A 14,616-nucleotide genomic window follows, 5' to 3' on the forward strand; every position below is an offset into this window, starting at 1 on the left:
GATTTGAAACTGTCTCATTGCTATCTGTTTATCAATAAAACTTTGAAAAAAGAAATAAAAGATCAAAGCAAGGTTAAAAAAAAAAAAGTACTGTTTGACTTTCAGATGTTATTCCAGAGGGTTATTATGTTAACTAATATACTCTTCTGTCAGCAAACTTGAGTCAGGCTTCTCTGAGTCCTCTTTCTGACAAGTTTCTGGCCTTTTCTCTGTCCTTAACCCATTTGGTCCTCTATAGCAAAAATTCTTCTTAATTTTCTTAGTGAAAATCCTGCACCCTTGATATCTCTTATCACCATCCTCAAAATGTTATCAGTCTGACTTGCCTTCAATAAAAATTCTGTGAGGACAGTTGAGGAAAAAAATCATTCTACTTGTTAATAATTTTCAGTCTAGTGATACCATCCTGCTTCTAAGCTGTAACTCTACCTGTCATTGTATTCAGAGCTGAGCTCCATCCCCTTCTGTGATGACAAAGCCCCATTTCAGGAATTCTCCTGCATGGAGTCTGCCTTATTGTCATTTAAAAAGCATAGTTTTATTATGATTTCATATATGTATATAATATAAAAATGTCTTCCATACTAAAACAATCTGTTTATAAGAGTATCGTGTCGAAGCACTGTAGACCTTCCTACCTTGCCCCATTTCCTATTTTCTTTTAAAACACTTTCAGGACGTTGATGAGCCACACATCATCAATTTGCAATTACTGTGTCATGGAACTGCAAATTAGAGATAAAAGATGGACTTCTTACCTTCTGGATTTAACTTTTTTTTATATTTAGGGAAGGATCTACAGGGTGTTCAGGGTCTCACTACTAGATCAGACTCATAGTGATCTGCCTATTTACAGCCTCTCAAGAGCTGGGATTGCAGGCCCATGCCACCACACCCAGCCTCAGCTGCCATCTCAGCATGCCCCAGGGGTGGGGCCGGCAGGGCAGGCCCAGGGTTCGAACCCCCTGTCCCTCTGCCTGCTTGCAGGTACTTTAATCCACTGAGTTATTTGGCTTAACTTCAAGATTCCTCTTAATGTTACTCAGTGTTACTCTCTTAACATTACTTAATGTCACTTTAATTAACTGTGACACCAAGTAAAACAATTAAGAAAAGTTTAAAAGTCAATTTTTAAATCTCTTACACAGATGTCTGCTTTCTGAGGAGCAAGTAGAACTACTTTTCTCTATTTCTCTCTAAATGTAGCTACATGTTATATAAAAAATACACGTAAGAAGATTTTTGAGAAGTAGAACAGGGGCCGGGGAGATGGCTCAGTAGAATAAGCGCTTCCCTGGCAAGCGCAAGGGTATGAGCTCAATCCCTGGTTCTGCAAAAAAAAAAAAAAAAAAAAAAAAAAAAAAAAAAAAAAAAGTAGAACAAAGCCAGCAAATGAACAATGTATCTGAGAACTTGAAAAAAACAAACAAACAATCAAACAAACAAAAAAACACTGTGGAGTAGAATAAGCACTTGCCTGGCAAGCGCAAGGGCCTGAGTTCAATCCCTGGTTCCGAAAACAAACAAACAAACACTGTGGTGACTTCACTGGGTTTTCTTTTAGGTTTATCTATGTAATGATACACTGTGTCAACCTGAGAAGTTTATAAGCTTAACTGACTCAGTGGTTTTACATCCAAGTGTGTAAAGAACATGCTCTAGGTTGGCTGTTTACACACTAGGATGTTGTAATGATTGATTTATGATATTAATTTGAGATGTTTAGAAGTATAAGTGACTCAGCAGGGGCCCAAGGTCCTCACTTTATAAACATCCTCAGTTTGCAAAAGAAGAGGGCATGGAGATGGTGTCAGCACTATACCTGCCCTAGAGTAGGTAGCCTGCATACGCTGTAAGGGAAGAAAGGAGGCTCCCTCCAACCCACATTTCTGCTCTTCTTGTTTTTGTTGTCTTCTAGCCACCATAAATTGTTACCCCTCTGCCATGCCACCTGGCTTTGGAGCCAGCTGATTTTGGACAGAAAGCTCTACAAAATGTGAGGTAAATAAACCATCCCTTCCTTGATCAGGCACTTTGTCCCAGCAATGAGAAAAGTAACTAAAACAATCTATATCAGATTTAGAAATGAATAAATTGGTAAGGTAGTTCACCAAAGGTGTAGGTACTGAAAGATCCAACTAAAGTCTACTCTCTCTAGCTAAAGATAAGAAAGGGGACACTTAACAAGATAAAACTTTCAGACATTAGTCACTTACTCCAACCAAACACTACAGCAGAATGTGCTCCTACATCTACCTACATCACTAAAAGGCAAGTGAGGAAGACTAGAAATCCATACTTACACTGTTCTAATAAGGTACTCCAACACTACCACCAGGATGTTGCTAAAAAAGGTCAAACAGGAAGCTGGAACATCTATCTCTGCTGGCTAGTGTCAAGCTTCCTCCCTATCACCAACACCAGGGTTCCTGCCCCATAGTAATAAAGTGCTCTGCCTTCTGCCCTTTGGGGTGATGTCAGAAAGTCCTGAGAAGAGAGTCAGGACTTTCATCACTGATTACAGGGCCCGTAGTCATCCCCACCATGTTGTGAACTGAAACTACATGTGAAGCCAGAAATTACACTTGCAACCTTAGTATCAAGGATGCCTTCCTTCCTTGGGTAGCAAAGAAGACAGAATGGGAAATGAGGACTTCTACTTCACCAGCAGTAAGAAAGAGACACTCCTTCCTCCTTTCTCCAATTATTATAGAAAAGTGAAATAGAAAACTAAAATTCAGAGACTCAATGTGAAACTATGCTCCAACTGAAGTCATTTGTCATCACAAAAACTGAGAATGTCAACTAAATGGAGAAAGACCAACAGTAGATTTCAACACAAGGGGACCAATGTTAGAATTATCTGATAAATTAAAGCAGCCATGACAAAAATACTTTTTTTTTTTTTTTTTTTTTGTGGAACCGGGGATTGAACTCAGGCCCTTGCGCTTGCCAGGGAAGCGCTTATTCTACTGAGCCATCTCCCCAGCCCCAATAAAAATACTTTGGTGAGCAATTATAAATACACTTGAAGGAAATAAAAAAATGTAAAAATGTTAAGAAAAAAGCAGAAAAATGAAATACTAACTCTAAATTTTTAAACTAAAATATATAATCCCATTAAGTCACACACACACACACACACACACACACACACACACACCACACACCCCATATTGAGACCCTAAAGGTTTATATCCCCTCCTTTTTGATAGGTTTTTCAGCAGTGCAGTAAAGAGATAGGAAAGATAAAAGCCTTTATTAACTCAAAAGACACAGAGAGGATCAAGGGCAGATGGCACAATCCTCTGACCTGAGACAAAGCTTTTTGTGGACTTTCGCTAGGGGTGGAGTTTGAGGGGCAATTTCAATTACATGTAAGGAGCTGACTGGGGTCTCTCCCGTGTATGCAGGAAAGGTGAGAGGAAACTGTATCCAAGGCTGGAATGAGGGAGGAGGAAGTGGTCACTGAGAAGATAAGCTGTTGTTTTAAGGGCTTCCACCATGTTAGATGACCATCACCATAACCTTTAAGCCTCAAAGTGGCTTTGCATTGCCTCTGCTATTGTGGGCAAAAAGCAACAACATATAGGAAGCTATATGTTGTTATTTCTCTTTTTCATATTGATGAAAAAATAGAATAAGATGTAAAAAAGAAAAAGTATACAAACCAGCATCTCCTTCAACCTCCCTTTTCTTTGCTCGCTTAATCTTCTTCTTTAAGACCTTCAGGAGGAAGTTAGCAAATTTATTGTTTTCTCCAAGGGCTGCTTGGAAACCAGCATAAAGTGCTTTTTCCTGTTCCTGGAGCTTGATGATTTCATTCTTTTTATCTTCCATCTCCTTAAGCGTGTCATTTATTTTCCACTAAGTGAAAAAAAGTAAAAACAAATAATAAATAAAGGTTTTTGATAAGCCAGGTTTATAGGACAATGCATTTTAATGTGAATGTTACAATCTACAAACTTTTTTAAAAAAGCTTCTCAATAGAAGTCTACATTTCTAACATTTGCAGACATCCATTTATTTGATTACAATTTTGTGATTCTTCTGTGAAAATCTGTATGTTCATAATCAGAAACATTAGCTCTCTAATGTTTAGCTTTCTTTAAAAAATGTTTAGCTTTCTTTTAAGAAGTCTAAATTAAATTGGAATTTTTACTGATACCTGGAAGTCAGTTAAATATTTTTGCATGTCTCAAAACCAAAGATTTTTCTATGTTGAAATATGATAAGCAAAACAAAAATACAGATCATCTCTAGCAAAGCTCATATACCTAAAAATTGATCTTACTATTCAGAATATAATATTTAGTTAATAAAATCTTTTCTCCTTAAAGAAAGTATCATTTATTTCTCTAAATTTAACATGTGTGTGACAAGCCGCTTGTTATGTTATTCAATTATTTATTATACCAAAAATAGTTATCATTTAATAAATTCCAATCTCTTTCACACTTATGTTCATAAAGATAATACAATCAAAACTCAACTTATGACAGCTGATGGTAAAAATATAGATTTTCAAAATCTATAGGTAGACTAAACATAAAGTTCACATTTCATTTCATTTTCCTACTTTACACAATTCTAGATATAATTCATTAAAAATCAGTCATTCCATCCTGACCAAGGGTGCTGACAACAGACCAAATAGAAAAAACAGGAAAGAGGGGGCTGGGGAGATGGTTCAGTGAAATAAGCGCTTCCCTGGCAAGCACAAGGGCCTGAGTTCAATCCCCAGTTCCACAAAAAAAGAGAAAAAAACAGGAAAGAGGAAGAAGGCTGTAAGAAAGAGATGAGAACTAGCATAAGAAGATTGAGAAGAAAAAAAAAGGAAGAAGAATCTAGTTCTCTCCATGACAAAAGGGCAGAGGGTTCTCCGGCCCGCTGTTACTTGCATATCCTGCTCTTCTTTGTCTAAGGAATTAACACGTTCTTGAAGTATGTTTTCCTGTTTTTCAAAATTCTTGAGAAGAAGAATTTCTTGAAATAAAGTGACATGGTGTAGGTCAGATAATTTTATCTGCGTATCCAGTTTTAGTTTCTGATGTCTCAGGAGACGGAGTTCTGCATCAAAAGTGACTATCAGTTCTTTGATCTGAGTGGAAAAAAGTTTTGAGAATATATTAGAAGCTAAAAGGAATTATAAATGAATTTTCTAAAACTACTGAAATTACTAATTTATCTAAGGTTTTTTTCATTATGCTTTGTGTGTACCTTATGTGTATATAAATTAATAGCCTTTGCAGAAATTATTAAATGGTAAGAGTTCTATAACTACAGTTCTTTTAGCTATTTCTTTACTCCAGATTAAGCCATTGGCCAAGATGTCCCTTCTTGCTGTAATGTATTGATTATGAGCTCTTTGTGGGAAGTCTCTTCTTTATCCTCCATAGAATCACTGCTCACCTTTCTTATAAGCCTAAGTACTTATTTTGAAAGATTTTCAAACCATATATAGCTTCTGTATTCAACACTCAATCCCCAGTAACACACACAATCAAAGATATGCAGGGGTAGGAACCGGGGAGATGACTCAGTAGAGTAAGTGCTTGCCTGGTAAATTCAAGGGCCTGAGTTCAATCCCCGGTTCCAAAAAAAAAAAAAAAACACAAAACAAAACTAAGATATGGAGGGGACTAAAAGCCAAGTTGTTAAATGAATGAAGCCAGTTTGCTAAAGTTACATACTATATGATTCCAACTATGACACTGTGGAAGAGACAGAACTATGGAAACCACAATCAGTGGTTGCCAGGGGTTAGGGAAAGAAAAATAATAGGCAGAGCACAGAAGATTTTTATGACAATGAAGTTACTTCATTGGCCATGTATTGTGGAAATACACCATTATACATTTTTACAAACCCTAGAATATACAATACTGAGCACATCCCAGTGTAAACTGCAGGCTTTGTGTGATAACAGTATGCCAGTGTAGTTTCCTCAGCGGTGTCCAATGCTGTGGTTAAAATGGAATTTCAAGGGATTAGAGTATCCAGAACAATCTTGAGAAAGAGGAACAAAGTTGGAAAAATCAACATGCTTCCATTTGAAGACTGCAAAGTTTCAGTAACTAAATCAACATGGTCTTGGCATAATGTTAAATGTAGATCAATGGAATATAATTGAGAATATGAAAATAAAACTATTCATCGGTGGCCAATTGATTTTCGGTGTTTATCAAGACAGTTCAGTGCGTGAAAAACAGGACTCTTTAACAAATGGTGTTGAGTACATGAATTATTCAAATGGAAAAAAAGTCCTAAACTTAAGAGATAAAACGATGAAATTGGGGCTGGGGAGATAGCTCAGTAGAATAAGCACTTCCCTGGCAAGCGCAAGGGCCTGAGTTCAATACCCAGTTCCACAAAAAAAAAAAAAAAAGATGAAATCTTAAGGTTGGGTTGATAGTTCAGTAGAGTAAGTGCTTGCCTGGCAAGAGCAAAGACCTGAGTTCAATCCCTGATTCCGAAAGAAAAAACAAGAACAACAACAACAACAAAAGTATGAAATCTTAGAAGAAAGCTCAGGAGTTTCTGACTTTGATTTAGACAATGGATTCTTTGGGCAATGGATTCTTATGACACCAACATGACAAGTGACAAAAGAAAAACATAAACTGAACTGGTGCTTCAAAGTATATCATCTTGGGGCCGGGGAGATGGCTCAGTAGATGGCAAGTGCAAGGGCCTGAGTTCAATCCCTGGTTCCGCCAAAAAAAACAAAACAAAACAAACAAACAAACACAAAAACCCAAAGTATACCATCTTGAGAAGACCAACTGAGACTGAAAGAAAATAAGCATAAAGCATGCATGTAATAAGAGTCATATATCTAAAAAAATATTTAAGATGTGTCATGTACAGATGCCACCTATCCACAATGAATGTAATGTGCTCATTATGTATCACAACCTTGAACTTAAAATGGTGGGAGGGCATCTAGAGGTAGGGGACAGAATGACAGGGGAGAGACGTGAAAAGAATTGAAATGTGCCAAGTACATTACCTACTCTATAAGAGGAATGTGAACATCATATGCTGTGAACATGTACAAATAGAAGTACTTTATATAACCTCTTAAAAAAAGATTTTCAAACCTATGGATTGTTAAAAGATTTAAATAGATAAATAAAATCATGAAGCCATAGAAACTGATCTTCTCATCTTACTAAGGAAGAAATTGAGGCCAATGGTGATTTTCCTGAGATCAAAGCTTCTTTATTCAGAGATGAGATAAGAACCTAAGTATTCCACATCCTCCCCCAGACCTTATTGATCCAGGTGCAGTTAAGTCCTTAGCTTTCCCTCTGAAGTGGGCACAGCTCTTCCTCACCCCATCTCAAAGCACATGGAAACATAAAGCGAGCACCCTGAGGACTGACCCTGAGGAGGAGGCAAACCGTTCTATGGTTGCCATTAGATTGTACTTTTATACGTTATGGAGAATCTCAACTGTCAAAAGCCTGAGATGAGTGAAGTCCCAGACTTGCAGGTATCTGCGGGCTTGGGGCATTGATATTGCTGGAAAATTTGAAAGAACTTAAAAAATAAAACAAAGGGAACAAACATTAAACTTTTTATTTTTTCTTTTAATCTTTGATTTATTTGGTACAGGGTCTTGTTACACAGGTTGGACTAGTACTGATCCTCTGGTCTCAGCCTCCCCAGCACTGGAATTACAGGCATGCACCACCACGCCCAGTTTCAGTGGCCGGCACTGCCCACCCAGAGCCAGCTTGCCATGTGGTACCAGGGATTGAAATTGGGCCCTTGCACTTGCCAGGCAGGCATTTAGATCGCTGAGGTATCTCCTCACCTCCTAAACCTTTAAATAAGTGTGGCTGCAGATTTTGTATTAGGGCTGCTCTCCAAAGCTTGTTCAATAAATATGCATTATTCCTAAATTTTCTGGAGGAATAATATATTTTCTTCATCAAAATACTAGTCTGAAACAGGACCACATTGGTTTCCAAGTGTTTAAGAATTGCATTTGCTTTACTTTTTCACCCCCCAAAACCCACAACCTTTGTGAAGATAGAGAATGTGGTTTTCTTGAGTAATGTCATATTCCTACTACCTAACACTATTCCTGCACACCTAAAGTAGCCCATAAATATTGTAGTTACTTTGATAAAAGTTATAATTATATCAAAACTTATGTCTGAGAATTATACATCTGTTATTGTCCTCGATATGGGGAAAATCAGAAGATGTACTGTGGACTCCTGAAATTTGCAGAAATTACGGTCCTGGAGCATCTGTGAATTGTGAAAAGATCCAGATTTCAGATAGGGTCAGAAAAATGCTTATAGGTGCCTGTTTTTAATAGTTTAAACTGTAAATGTGTTATATTTCCTGCAGTTATATAATTCAATAAAATACTAAATACAGTACTATAATAATTAAAAGTTTCTATAGTAAAATGTATAGGTAGTTCAACTTTCTCTTGGAGTGTCTTCAACTTCTGGTGCTTAGGCTCATTGCTTGATGCCTTAGAAATTACAGGGCATTTTGGTGGCATCTCAGGCATCTCAGAGGTTTAAGAACAAAGCCAAGAAGGTTCCAGGTAGCTACATACAGCACAGTAACCTGGTGTGATGCATTCCTGCATACCAAGCCGCATCTGCCCGAGATGGATTACAGGGCAGGAGCCAATCAGCAGCAAGGAGAACTGAATAACCTCTCCTATTGGCTACCTGCAAACCTCTCCCCAGATACGCCGCGCGCGCACACAAACACGTGGCACGAAATTGCAGACGATATCTGCGGTTTCTGCAAAATTGTGGGGGTTTCCTCAAAGAATCATTAGTCATGCTCTAAGGAAAAATCCCCTTTCCTCAAGAACCATATGTTTTAATTCCAAGACAAGACTAACAAACATGAAACATCAAGAAAAACAAGTTTAAAGTAAAAGGTGCTGATTACAGGGGCAGAATGTGAGCATACAAGGCTGAGGAGAGTTTGGAAGCAGGCTGTGCTTTGAATGACGGATCAACTCTGTAAAGAAATCATGGCAGGCAGAAGGAGAGAGCAAAAGTAAAAGAGAAAGTGGAGGAAGCCACAGCAATGAGAAAGCACGGCTGGGTGGAGAGAGATAACTTGAAAAATAAGCTTGAAAAGCGAGGGAGTGCTACCCCAGGGTGCAGCTGAAGAGGCAATGCGCAAGCAGCAGGCAGCAGGGAGGTATCTATCCAAGAAAGCTTCTTTTCTTTTCATATTTAAAGCATTTCCTGCTCATTTGTTCCAAGTCTAGCCTTAATTTTCCTTAAAATGATAGTACTTGTCACTCCTACTCCAGAACAATAACAAATCCAGCCACCACTCTCAACTTCTGGAGCAAAACACACTAGAGAAAGAGGATGGTAAGAAAAGCAGAGCAGGGCCAGGGAGATGGCTCAGTAGAATAAGCGCTTCCCTGCAAGCACAAGGGCCTGAGTTCAATCCCTGGTTTAAAAAAAAAAAAAAAAAAAAATTAAAAAAAAAAAGCAGAGGGCTCTCCCTTTCTCTGCAAGAGTCGTAATTATTTTCCATCTGTCATCTGAAGGCTGCTCTTCCGCTTCCCTGTACCATAATTCCACTTAGATGCCAGCTAAATGAAACCCAGGCTTGGCCTTTATTCTTAGCTTTACAAAAAGTTGCAGTGCTCCAAAGTTCTGAGTTTTTTTTTTTTTTTTTTTTTAATTTTATTTATTTATTTTTTTGTATGTGTGTGGCCAGCTCAGCCCACCGGGGGGGGCGGGGCTGGCTGGCATGTGGTGCTGGGGGATTGAACCTCAGTCCCTGTGCTTTGCTAAGCTTGTTCTAAGTAGGCGCTTTAGACCATTGAGCCATCTCACCAGCCCCAGTTCTGAGTTTTAGAAGGCCAAGGAAGTTTTAGAAGCCAAGCCACTAGTAAGCAGTAACCTTCAAAGAAGGTTCATGAAGAGAAATTTAAAATAAATCAAACAGTAGATCTAATTTTTTAACAGTTTAGTTCAGTTACAGTTTTCTTCCTTACCCTGTTGACCAAATACTGCTGCATGTACACATGTTTAACCTCATCCCGCTTCATAATCTCTAGCTCCACATCAGTTGGCTCTGCTTTTTCAAATTCCATTTGAAGATCTGAACCCAATCTTGAAACCCCAGAAAACTTAACCGATGACTCTCGTGAGGTCAAATCGCTACTCTTTCCAATTGTGGTCACAGACCCGACCTGTTCCACTAGGCTGGGCTTTTTAATCTGAATTTTCCACCTGTGTTGCTTAAACCTCATGAGGGTTTCTTCATCATATTGAAATCTCTTTTCTGGAACTTCTTCTGAGTGTATCTGAGGGGTCTGGGGAATGGGGACATGCTTGGACACGTGGAGAGTCGACTGAATGTTCTTCACTTCTTGTACTAGGCACTGTATTTCTTCAACTACAGCCACTTTAAAGTCTCGAAGAGAGAGGATGCACTTGTTCATGTGGACTTTCTTTGTGTAGACCTGAAAAAAAATACAAGAAAGGAAGTAAAATGACAGCTTTTCACAAATGACAATTTTTTTCAACAAGGATATCATTTGTTCTTATTCCTTGGCTAGCAGACCTAATCAAAGTCTAAGATCAAATGTATCAAATCATCTCTGTTCAGCACTAAATTACTCAGTAGCTTTCAGGATTTTCTCATTTATCCCTTCCAGATGGGAGGGTAGTCTGGATTGGACCTCTGGGGTCTCTCTGTTTTTCACAATTTGTTCCCTTCAGCTGGCTTGTAGGGTAGAGTTCTCTTTATTTCTTCTACCTCTCCCCAGGAGTCCTTTCTAGAGCTTTATGCTCAGCTAGTTATAGTATGTTTTACAATATTTCATGTTCTCATTTTAATTAAGTATGTTTCAGTGTAATGCAGTTAAGTTCATCCAAGATACCACATATGTCCATCTTCTCTGGGAAGACTAGAAAATTTCAGGTTGGGTGGGTAGGAATATGTCTCAGTACAGTGTTTGCTTAGGATGTATGAGGTCCTGGATTTGACCCAAAGCATCACAGAAAGAAAGAGAAAAAGAAAGGAAAGAGAGGAAGTTAGTTTATTTAGTTAGTTAATTCAGGTTGGATAACTGATAAGTTGTGGTCACATGAAATCTAGAAACCAAGATAAAAAACTATAGGCAGTAGCTAGCTAGTTCACAACTTTAAACAGCACTTTTAAAATAGTGTGTCATAAGAACATTTATCTATGATGATGGATGGAAGATATAGATAAATAAGAATCACTTTAGACAAATAGCTAGAAAAATAATCCAAATTGTCATGAATTTTTGTCCATTTTTATCCTAGAGTCACAAGTTATGAGCAATGGTTGTGAATTGCTATGCCAGGATCCCTGTACTGTCTGGCATATGGAAACCTTTGGTAAGGTAAAAAAAGAAAGCCCTTCCCCCAAGATACTTCATTTCCATCTATCACAAAATTGTAAAATATTAAAATATACTATATATGTGGTATAGCTGGTGTCTTCTCCAATTTCTTTTCTTTTTTTTTAAACGCTTATTTCTACTTTTATTTTATTTTATTTTTTATTTTTATTTATTTAGTGTGTGTGTGGCCAGCTCAGCCCAGCAGGGGGCAGGGCTGGCTGGCATGTGGTGCTGGGGGATTGAACCACGGTCCCTGTGCTTTGCTTAGCTTAGCTTGTTCTAAGTAGGTGCTTTAGACCACTCAGCCATCTCACCAGCCCCATCTTCTCCAATTTCATGCCCCGAACTTGGAACTGCACAAAACATTAGGTAGCCAAGTATCAAACCTTCCTAAACACAAACGCTCCGGTGCCTTTCAAACTTCTAAGTGTGAAAAACCACTTGTCAGTTCAAATACTGAGTGAGGAATTAATATGGCAAGAAGAAGAAACTTTAATAAGAAAAATCAGACTGTTTAGAGGAATATAAACTCAGAAAAGAATACGAACTAGTTGGTATTGAGTTGCCTACAAAAGTTCTTTAAAGAAAGACTAAGCAATGACCTTTTTGCCTAAGTCCTTGGTAGTTCACAGTGGACAAACATGAACTACAATATGTACTTGTTTGAGTTTCAAAAATTCAAATTCCACAAAACAGCATAATGTTTTCATTCAAGAAACGTATCCAGCCATAAACTGGCGTGAAGGTTGGTTCTGTCACATTAGCTGACAACAATCATGGCAGATCTCTTGTTCTAAGCCTATTTTCTCATTTTTTAAAAAGAAGGTGTTCTAGACAGCCATGAAAGTCTTCCATTTCTAGACTCCTGTGCTTGTATGTCCTTATAAACCAGATGGAGGGGTGGTTTTAGCAGAATTCAATTGAAAACTCAGAGTGTTTTCTCATTGTCCTGAAATCTGTAAGCAAATACCATAGAGTCCAGGTGTCCCAGTTCCTCTTCCTTCTTGGCAGCATTTATTCTCATGTGCTCAGGTATCTTGTAGTCTAAGGCTGTCTTTAGGTTGAAATCTCCCATATACACTTGGGCTTCTTTGATGGCTTGAACATCTTTGGGATCTTCATAATCATCATCAGGTTTACTTCTGTACCTATTAGAAAAATAAACAACCCAGACACAAATAGAATAGTAAACTCTTAATTTGTCTACTTTAATATATATACAATTTTAAATTTAGTCAGAAAGCAAAAGTATAGCTCTCAGTTTTTCATGCCATTTTTTATAGGGCCCAAGCATCTTAAACTAATGATTATTATTAAAGTATCCCAAGAAAAATAATATACATTTAAATAAATTAAAATAAATCACTACACTGTACTCAAATAATCTTTATGACTGTTTGGCTTTTTTTAACTTCTAAATAATTCCAATCAAGATTGTAGTTCTTGCCAGAGAGATAGCTCAGCAGCATAAGCACCAGCTTGGTAAATGCAAGGTCCTGAGTTCAATCCCTAGTACCAAAAATCAAACAAACAAACAAAAAAGATAAGATTGTCATTCTCTTAATGACTGAGTCTCCTAATGACTCAGAAAGTGGATAGTTTTTAAAAAATCATGCAGGGGCTGGGGAGGATAGCTCAGTAGAATAAGTACTTGCCTGGCAAGCGCAAGGGCCTGAGTTCAAGCCCCAGTTCGGCCAAAAAAAAAGCTAAAAAAAAAATCATGCAAAAGTTAATTGAACCTTTTAATTATGTAAGTGATTTTCATAAGTCTTAAGAAACTAGTTAGGCCGGGGAGATGGCTCAGTAGAATAAGTGCTTCCCTGGCAAGCACAAGGGCCTGAGTTCAATCCCTGGTTCCACCAAAAAAAAAAAAAAAGAAAGAAACTAGTTAAAGATGATGATAGCAGGAGCATATGTATTTGCCTTCTTCTCTGTCCGCAATTAATAGAGGTTTAGAAAGTAATCCTTAGGAAACCCAAAATTAAGATAGAAAATCACAAGCAACTGATGATATTGTACATTTCTAAAAGACAGATAAAAGAAAAAATTGTATTTCAGACCAAACCAGAGAAAACTAGAGCCCAAAATATCCTTAAGAGAATGCTACAAAAAGAATTCAATGCATCCTTGGTAGAATCTCTAAAAGGCTCTAAACATCAAGGGAGGCAATGAGAAGAATGGAATGGAATGATAGACATGTTTGGCAACATTAATTAGAGTTGAAAAGGGATGACTGAGTCATTTGCCCCCACCAACATTCCACACATATAAAGCAGCAGCAACTTCTATACCAAGACTAAAACTGAAGAATTGCTCTGTACAGAAATGGAACTCTTTTCTTGGGAAATTTGTAGACATGTGTGGGTATGGGTAGCATTTGATTGCAAGATCTTCAATTATGGAGTCCAACACTGTTGCCTAATCCATTAAAGTGAAGTCTAGGGGCCGGGGAGATAGCTCAGTGGAATAAGCACTTGCCTGGCAAGCGAAAGGACCTGAGTTCAATCCCTGCTTCTGCAAAATAAATAAATAAATAAATAAATAAATAAAAAAGTGAAGTCTACCAGCCAATATGAACATGTACACATAACTTTACAGTCAACACTTCTCTTTAGAAGAAACCTTTTTGGGCTGGTGAGATGGCTCAGTGGTTCTAAAGCACCTACTTAGAACAAGCTTAGCAAAGCACAGGGACCGCGGTTCAATCCCCCAGCACCATATGCCAGCCAGCCCTGGTGGGTTGAGCTGGCCACACACACACACACACACACACACACACACACACAAATAAATAATTTTTTAAAAAAAGAAGAAACCTTTTTAAGAAAACAAAATGCAAAACAGCAGAGGAAATCCATGCCATTTGTGGTATTAATTGGTATTTGTGTATAGCTACACTATAAGGCTTATTAGTTTTAAAAGAAGAAAAGGAGAGAGAGACAACAAAAAGGGAAAGGAAAGGAGAGAAGAATAGGAAAAGAAAAAAGGAAAAAAAGAGAGAAATGAAGTGTTTCTGCTTCTGGCCATGTGAGAGAAACGAGCTGAAATTGTCTTTGTGATGTAAACAACTAGATAACTGAACAACAACAAAATATATAGAAACTATTCTCATATATTGAGTATAGGCGAAAGACCTGGAATACAGGCAATACAAAACTAATTTCTCAGAGAAATGAAATGAATCTTAGGGGCTGGGTAGATAGCTCAGTAGAGTAAGTGCTTCCCTGGCAAGC

General features: G+C 37.8%; 1 protein-coding gene across 3 annotated transcripts in view; it reads right to left on the minus strand.

The window, feature by feature from the left end:
- Positions 1 to 14,616, minus strand: part of Cfap44 (cilia and flagella associated protein 44) — a 119,105-nt gene that overhangs the window by 22,552 nt on the left and 81,937 nt on the right. For all 3 annotated transcript variants that reach the window (XM_004633300.2, XM_023717640.1, XM_023717639.1), the window contains 4 exons: positions 12,354 to 12,531; positions 10,004 to 10,474; positions 4,898 to 5,101; positions 3,672 to 3,867 (listed from right to left, as the gene is read on the minus strand). In XM_004633300.2, coding sequence (XP_004633357.2) covers positions 3,672 to 3,867; positions 4,898 to 5,101; positions 10,004 to 10,474; positions 12,354 to 12,531 — 1,049 coding nt within the window. The remainder of the gene's footprint in view (positions 1 to 3,671; positions 3,868 to 4,897; positions 5,102 to 10,003; positions 10,475 to 12,353; positions 12,532 to 14,616) is intronic.

Source organism: Octodon degus, unplaced genomic scaffold (genome assembly GCF_000260255.1).
Source record: "Octodon degus isolate 3935 unplaced genomic scaffold, OctDeg1.0 scaffold00053, whole genome shotgun sequence".
In the NCBI taxonomy this organism is placed as follows: domain Eukaryota; kingdom Metazoa; phylum Chordata; class Mammalia; order Rodentia; family Octodontidae; genus Octodon; species Octodon degus.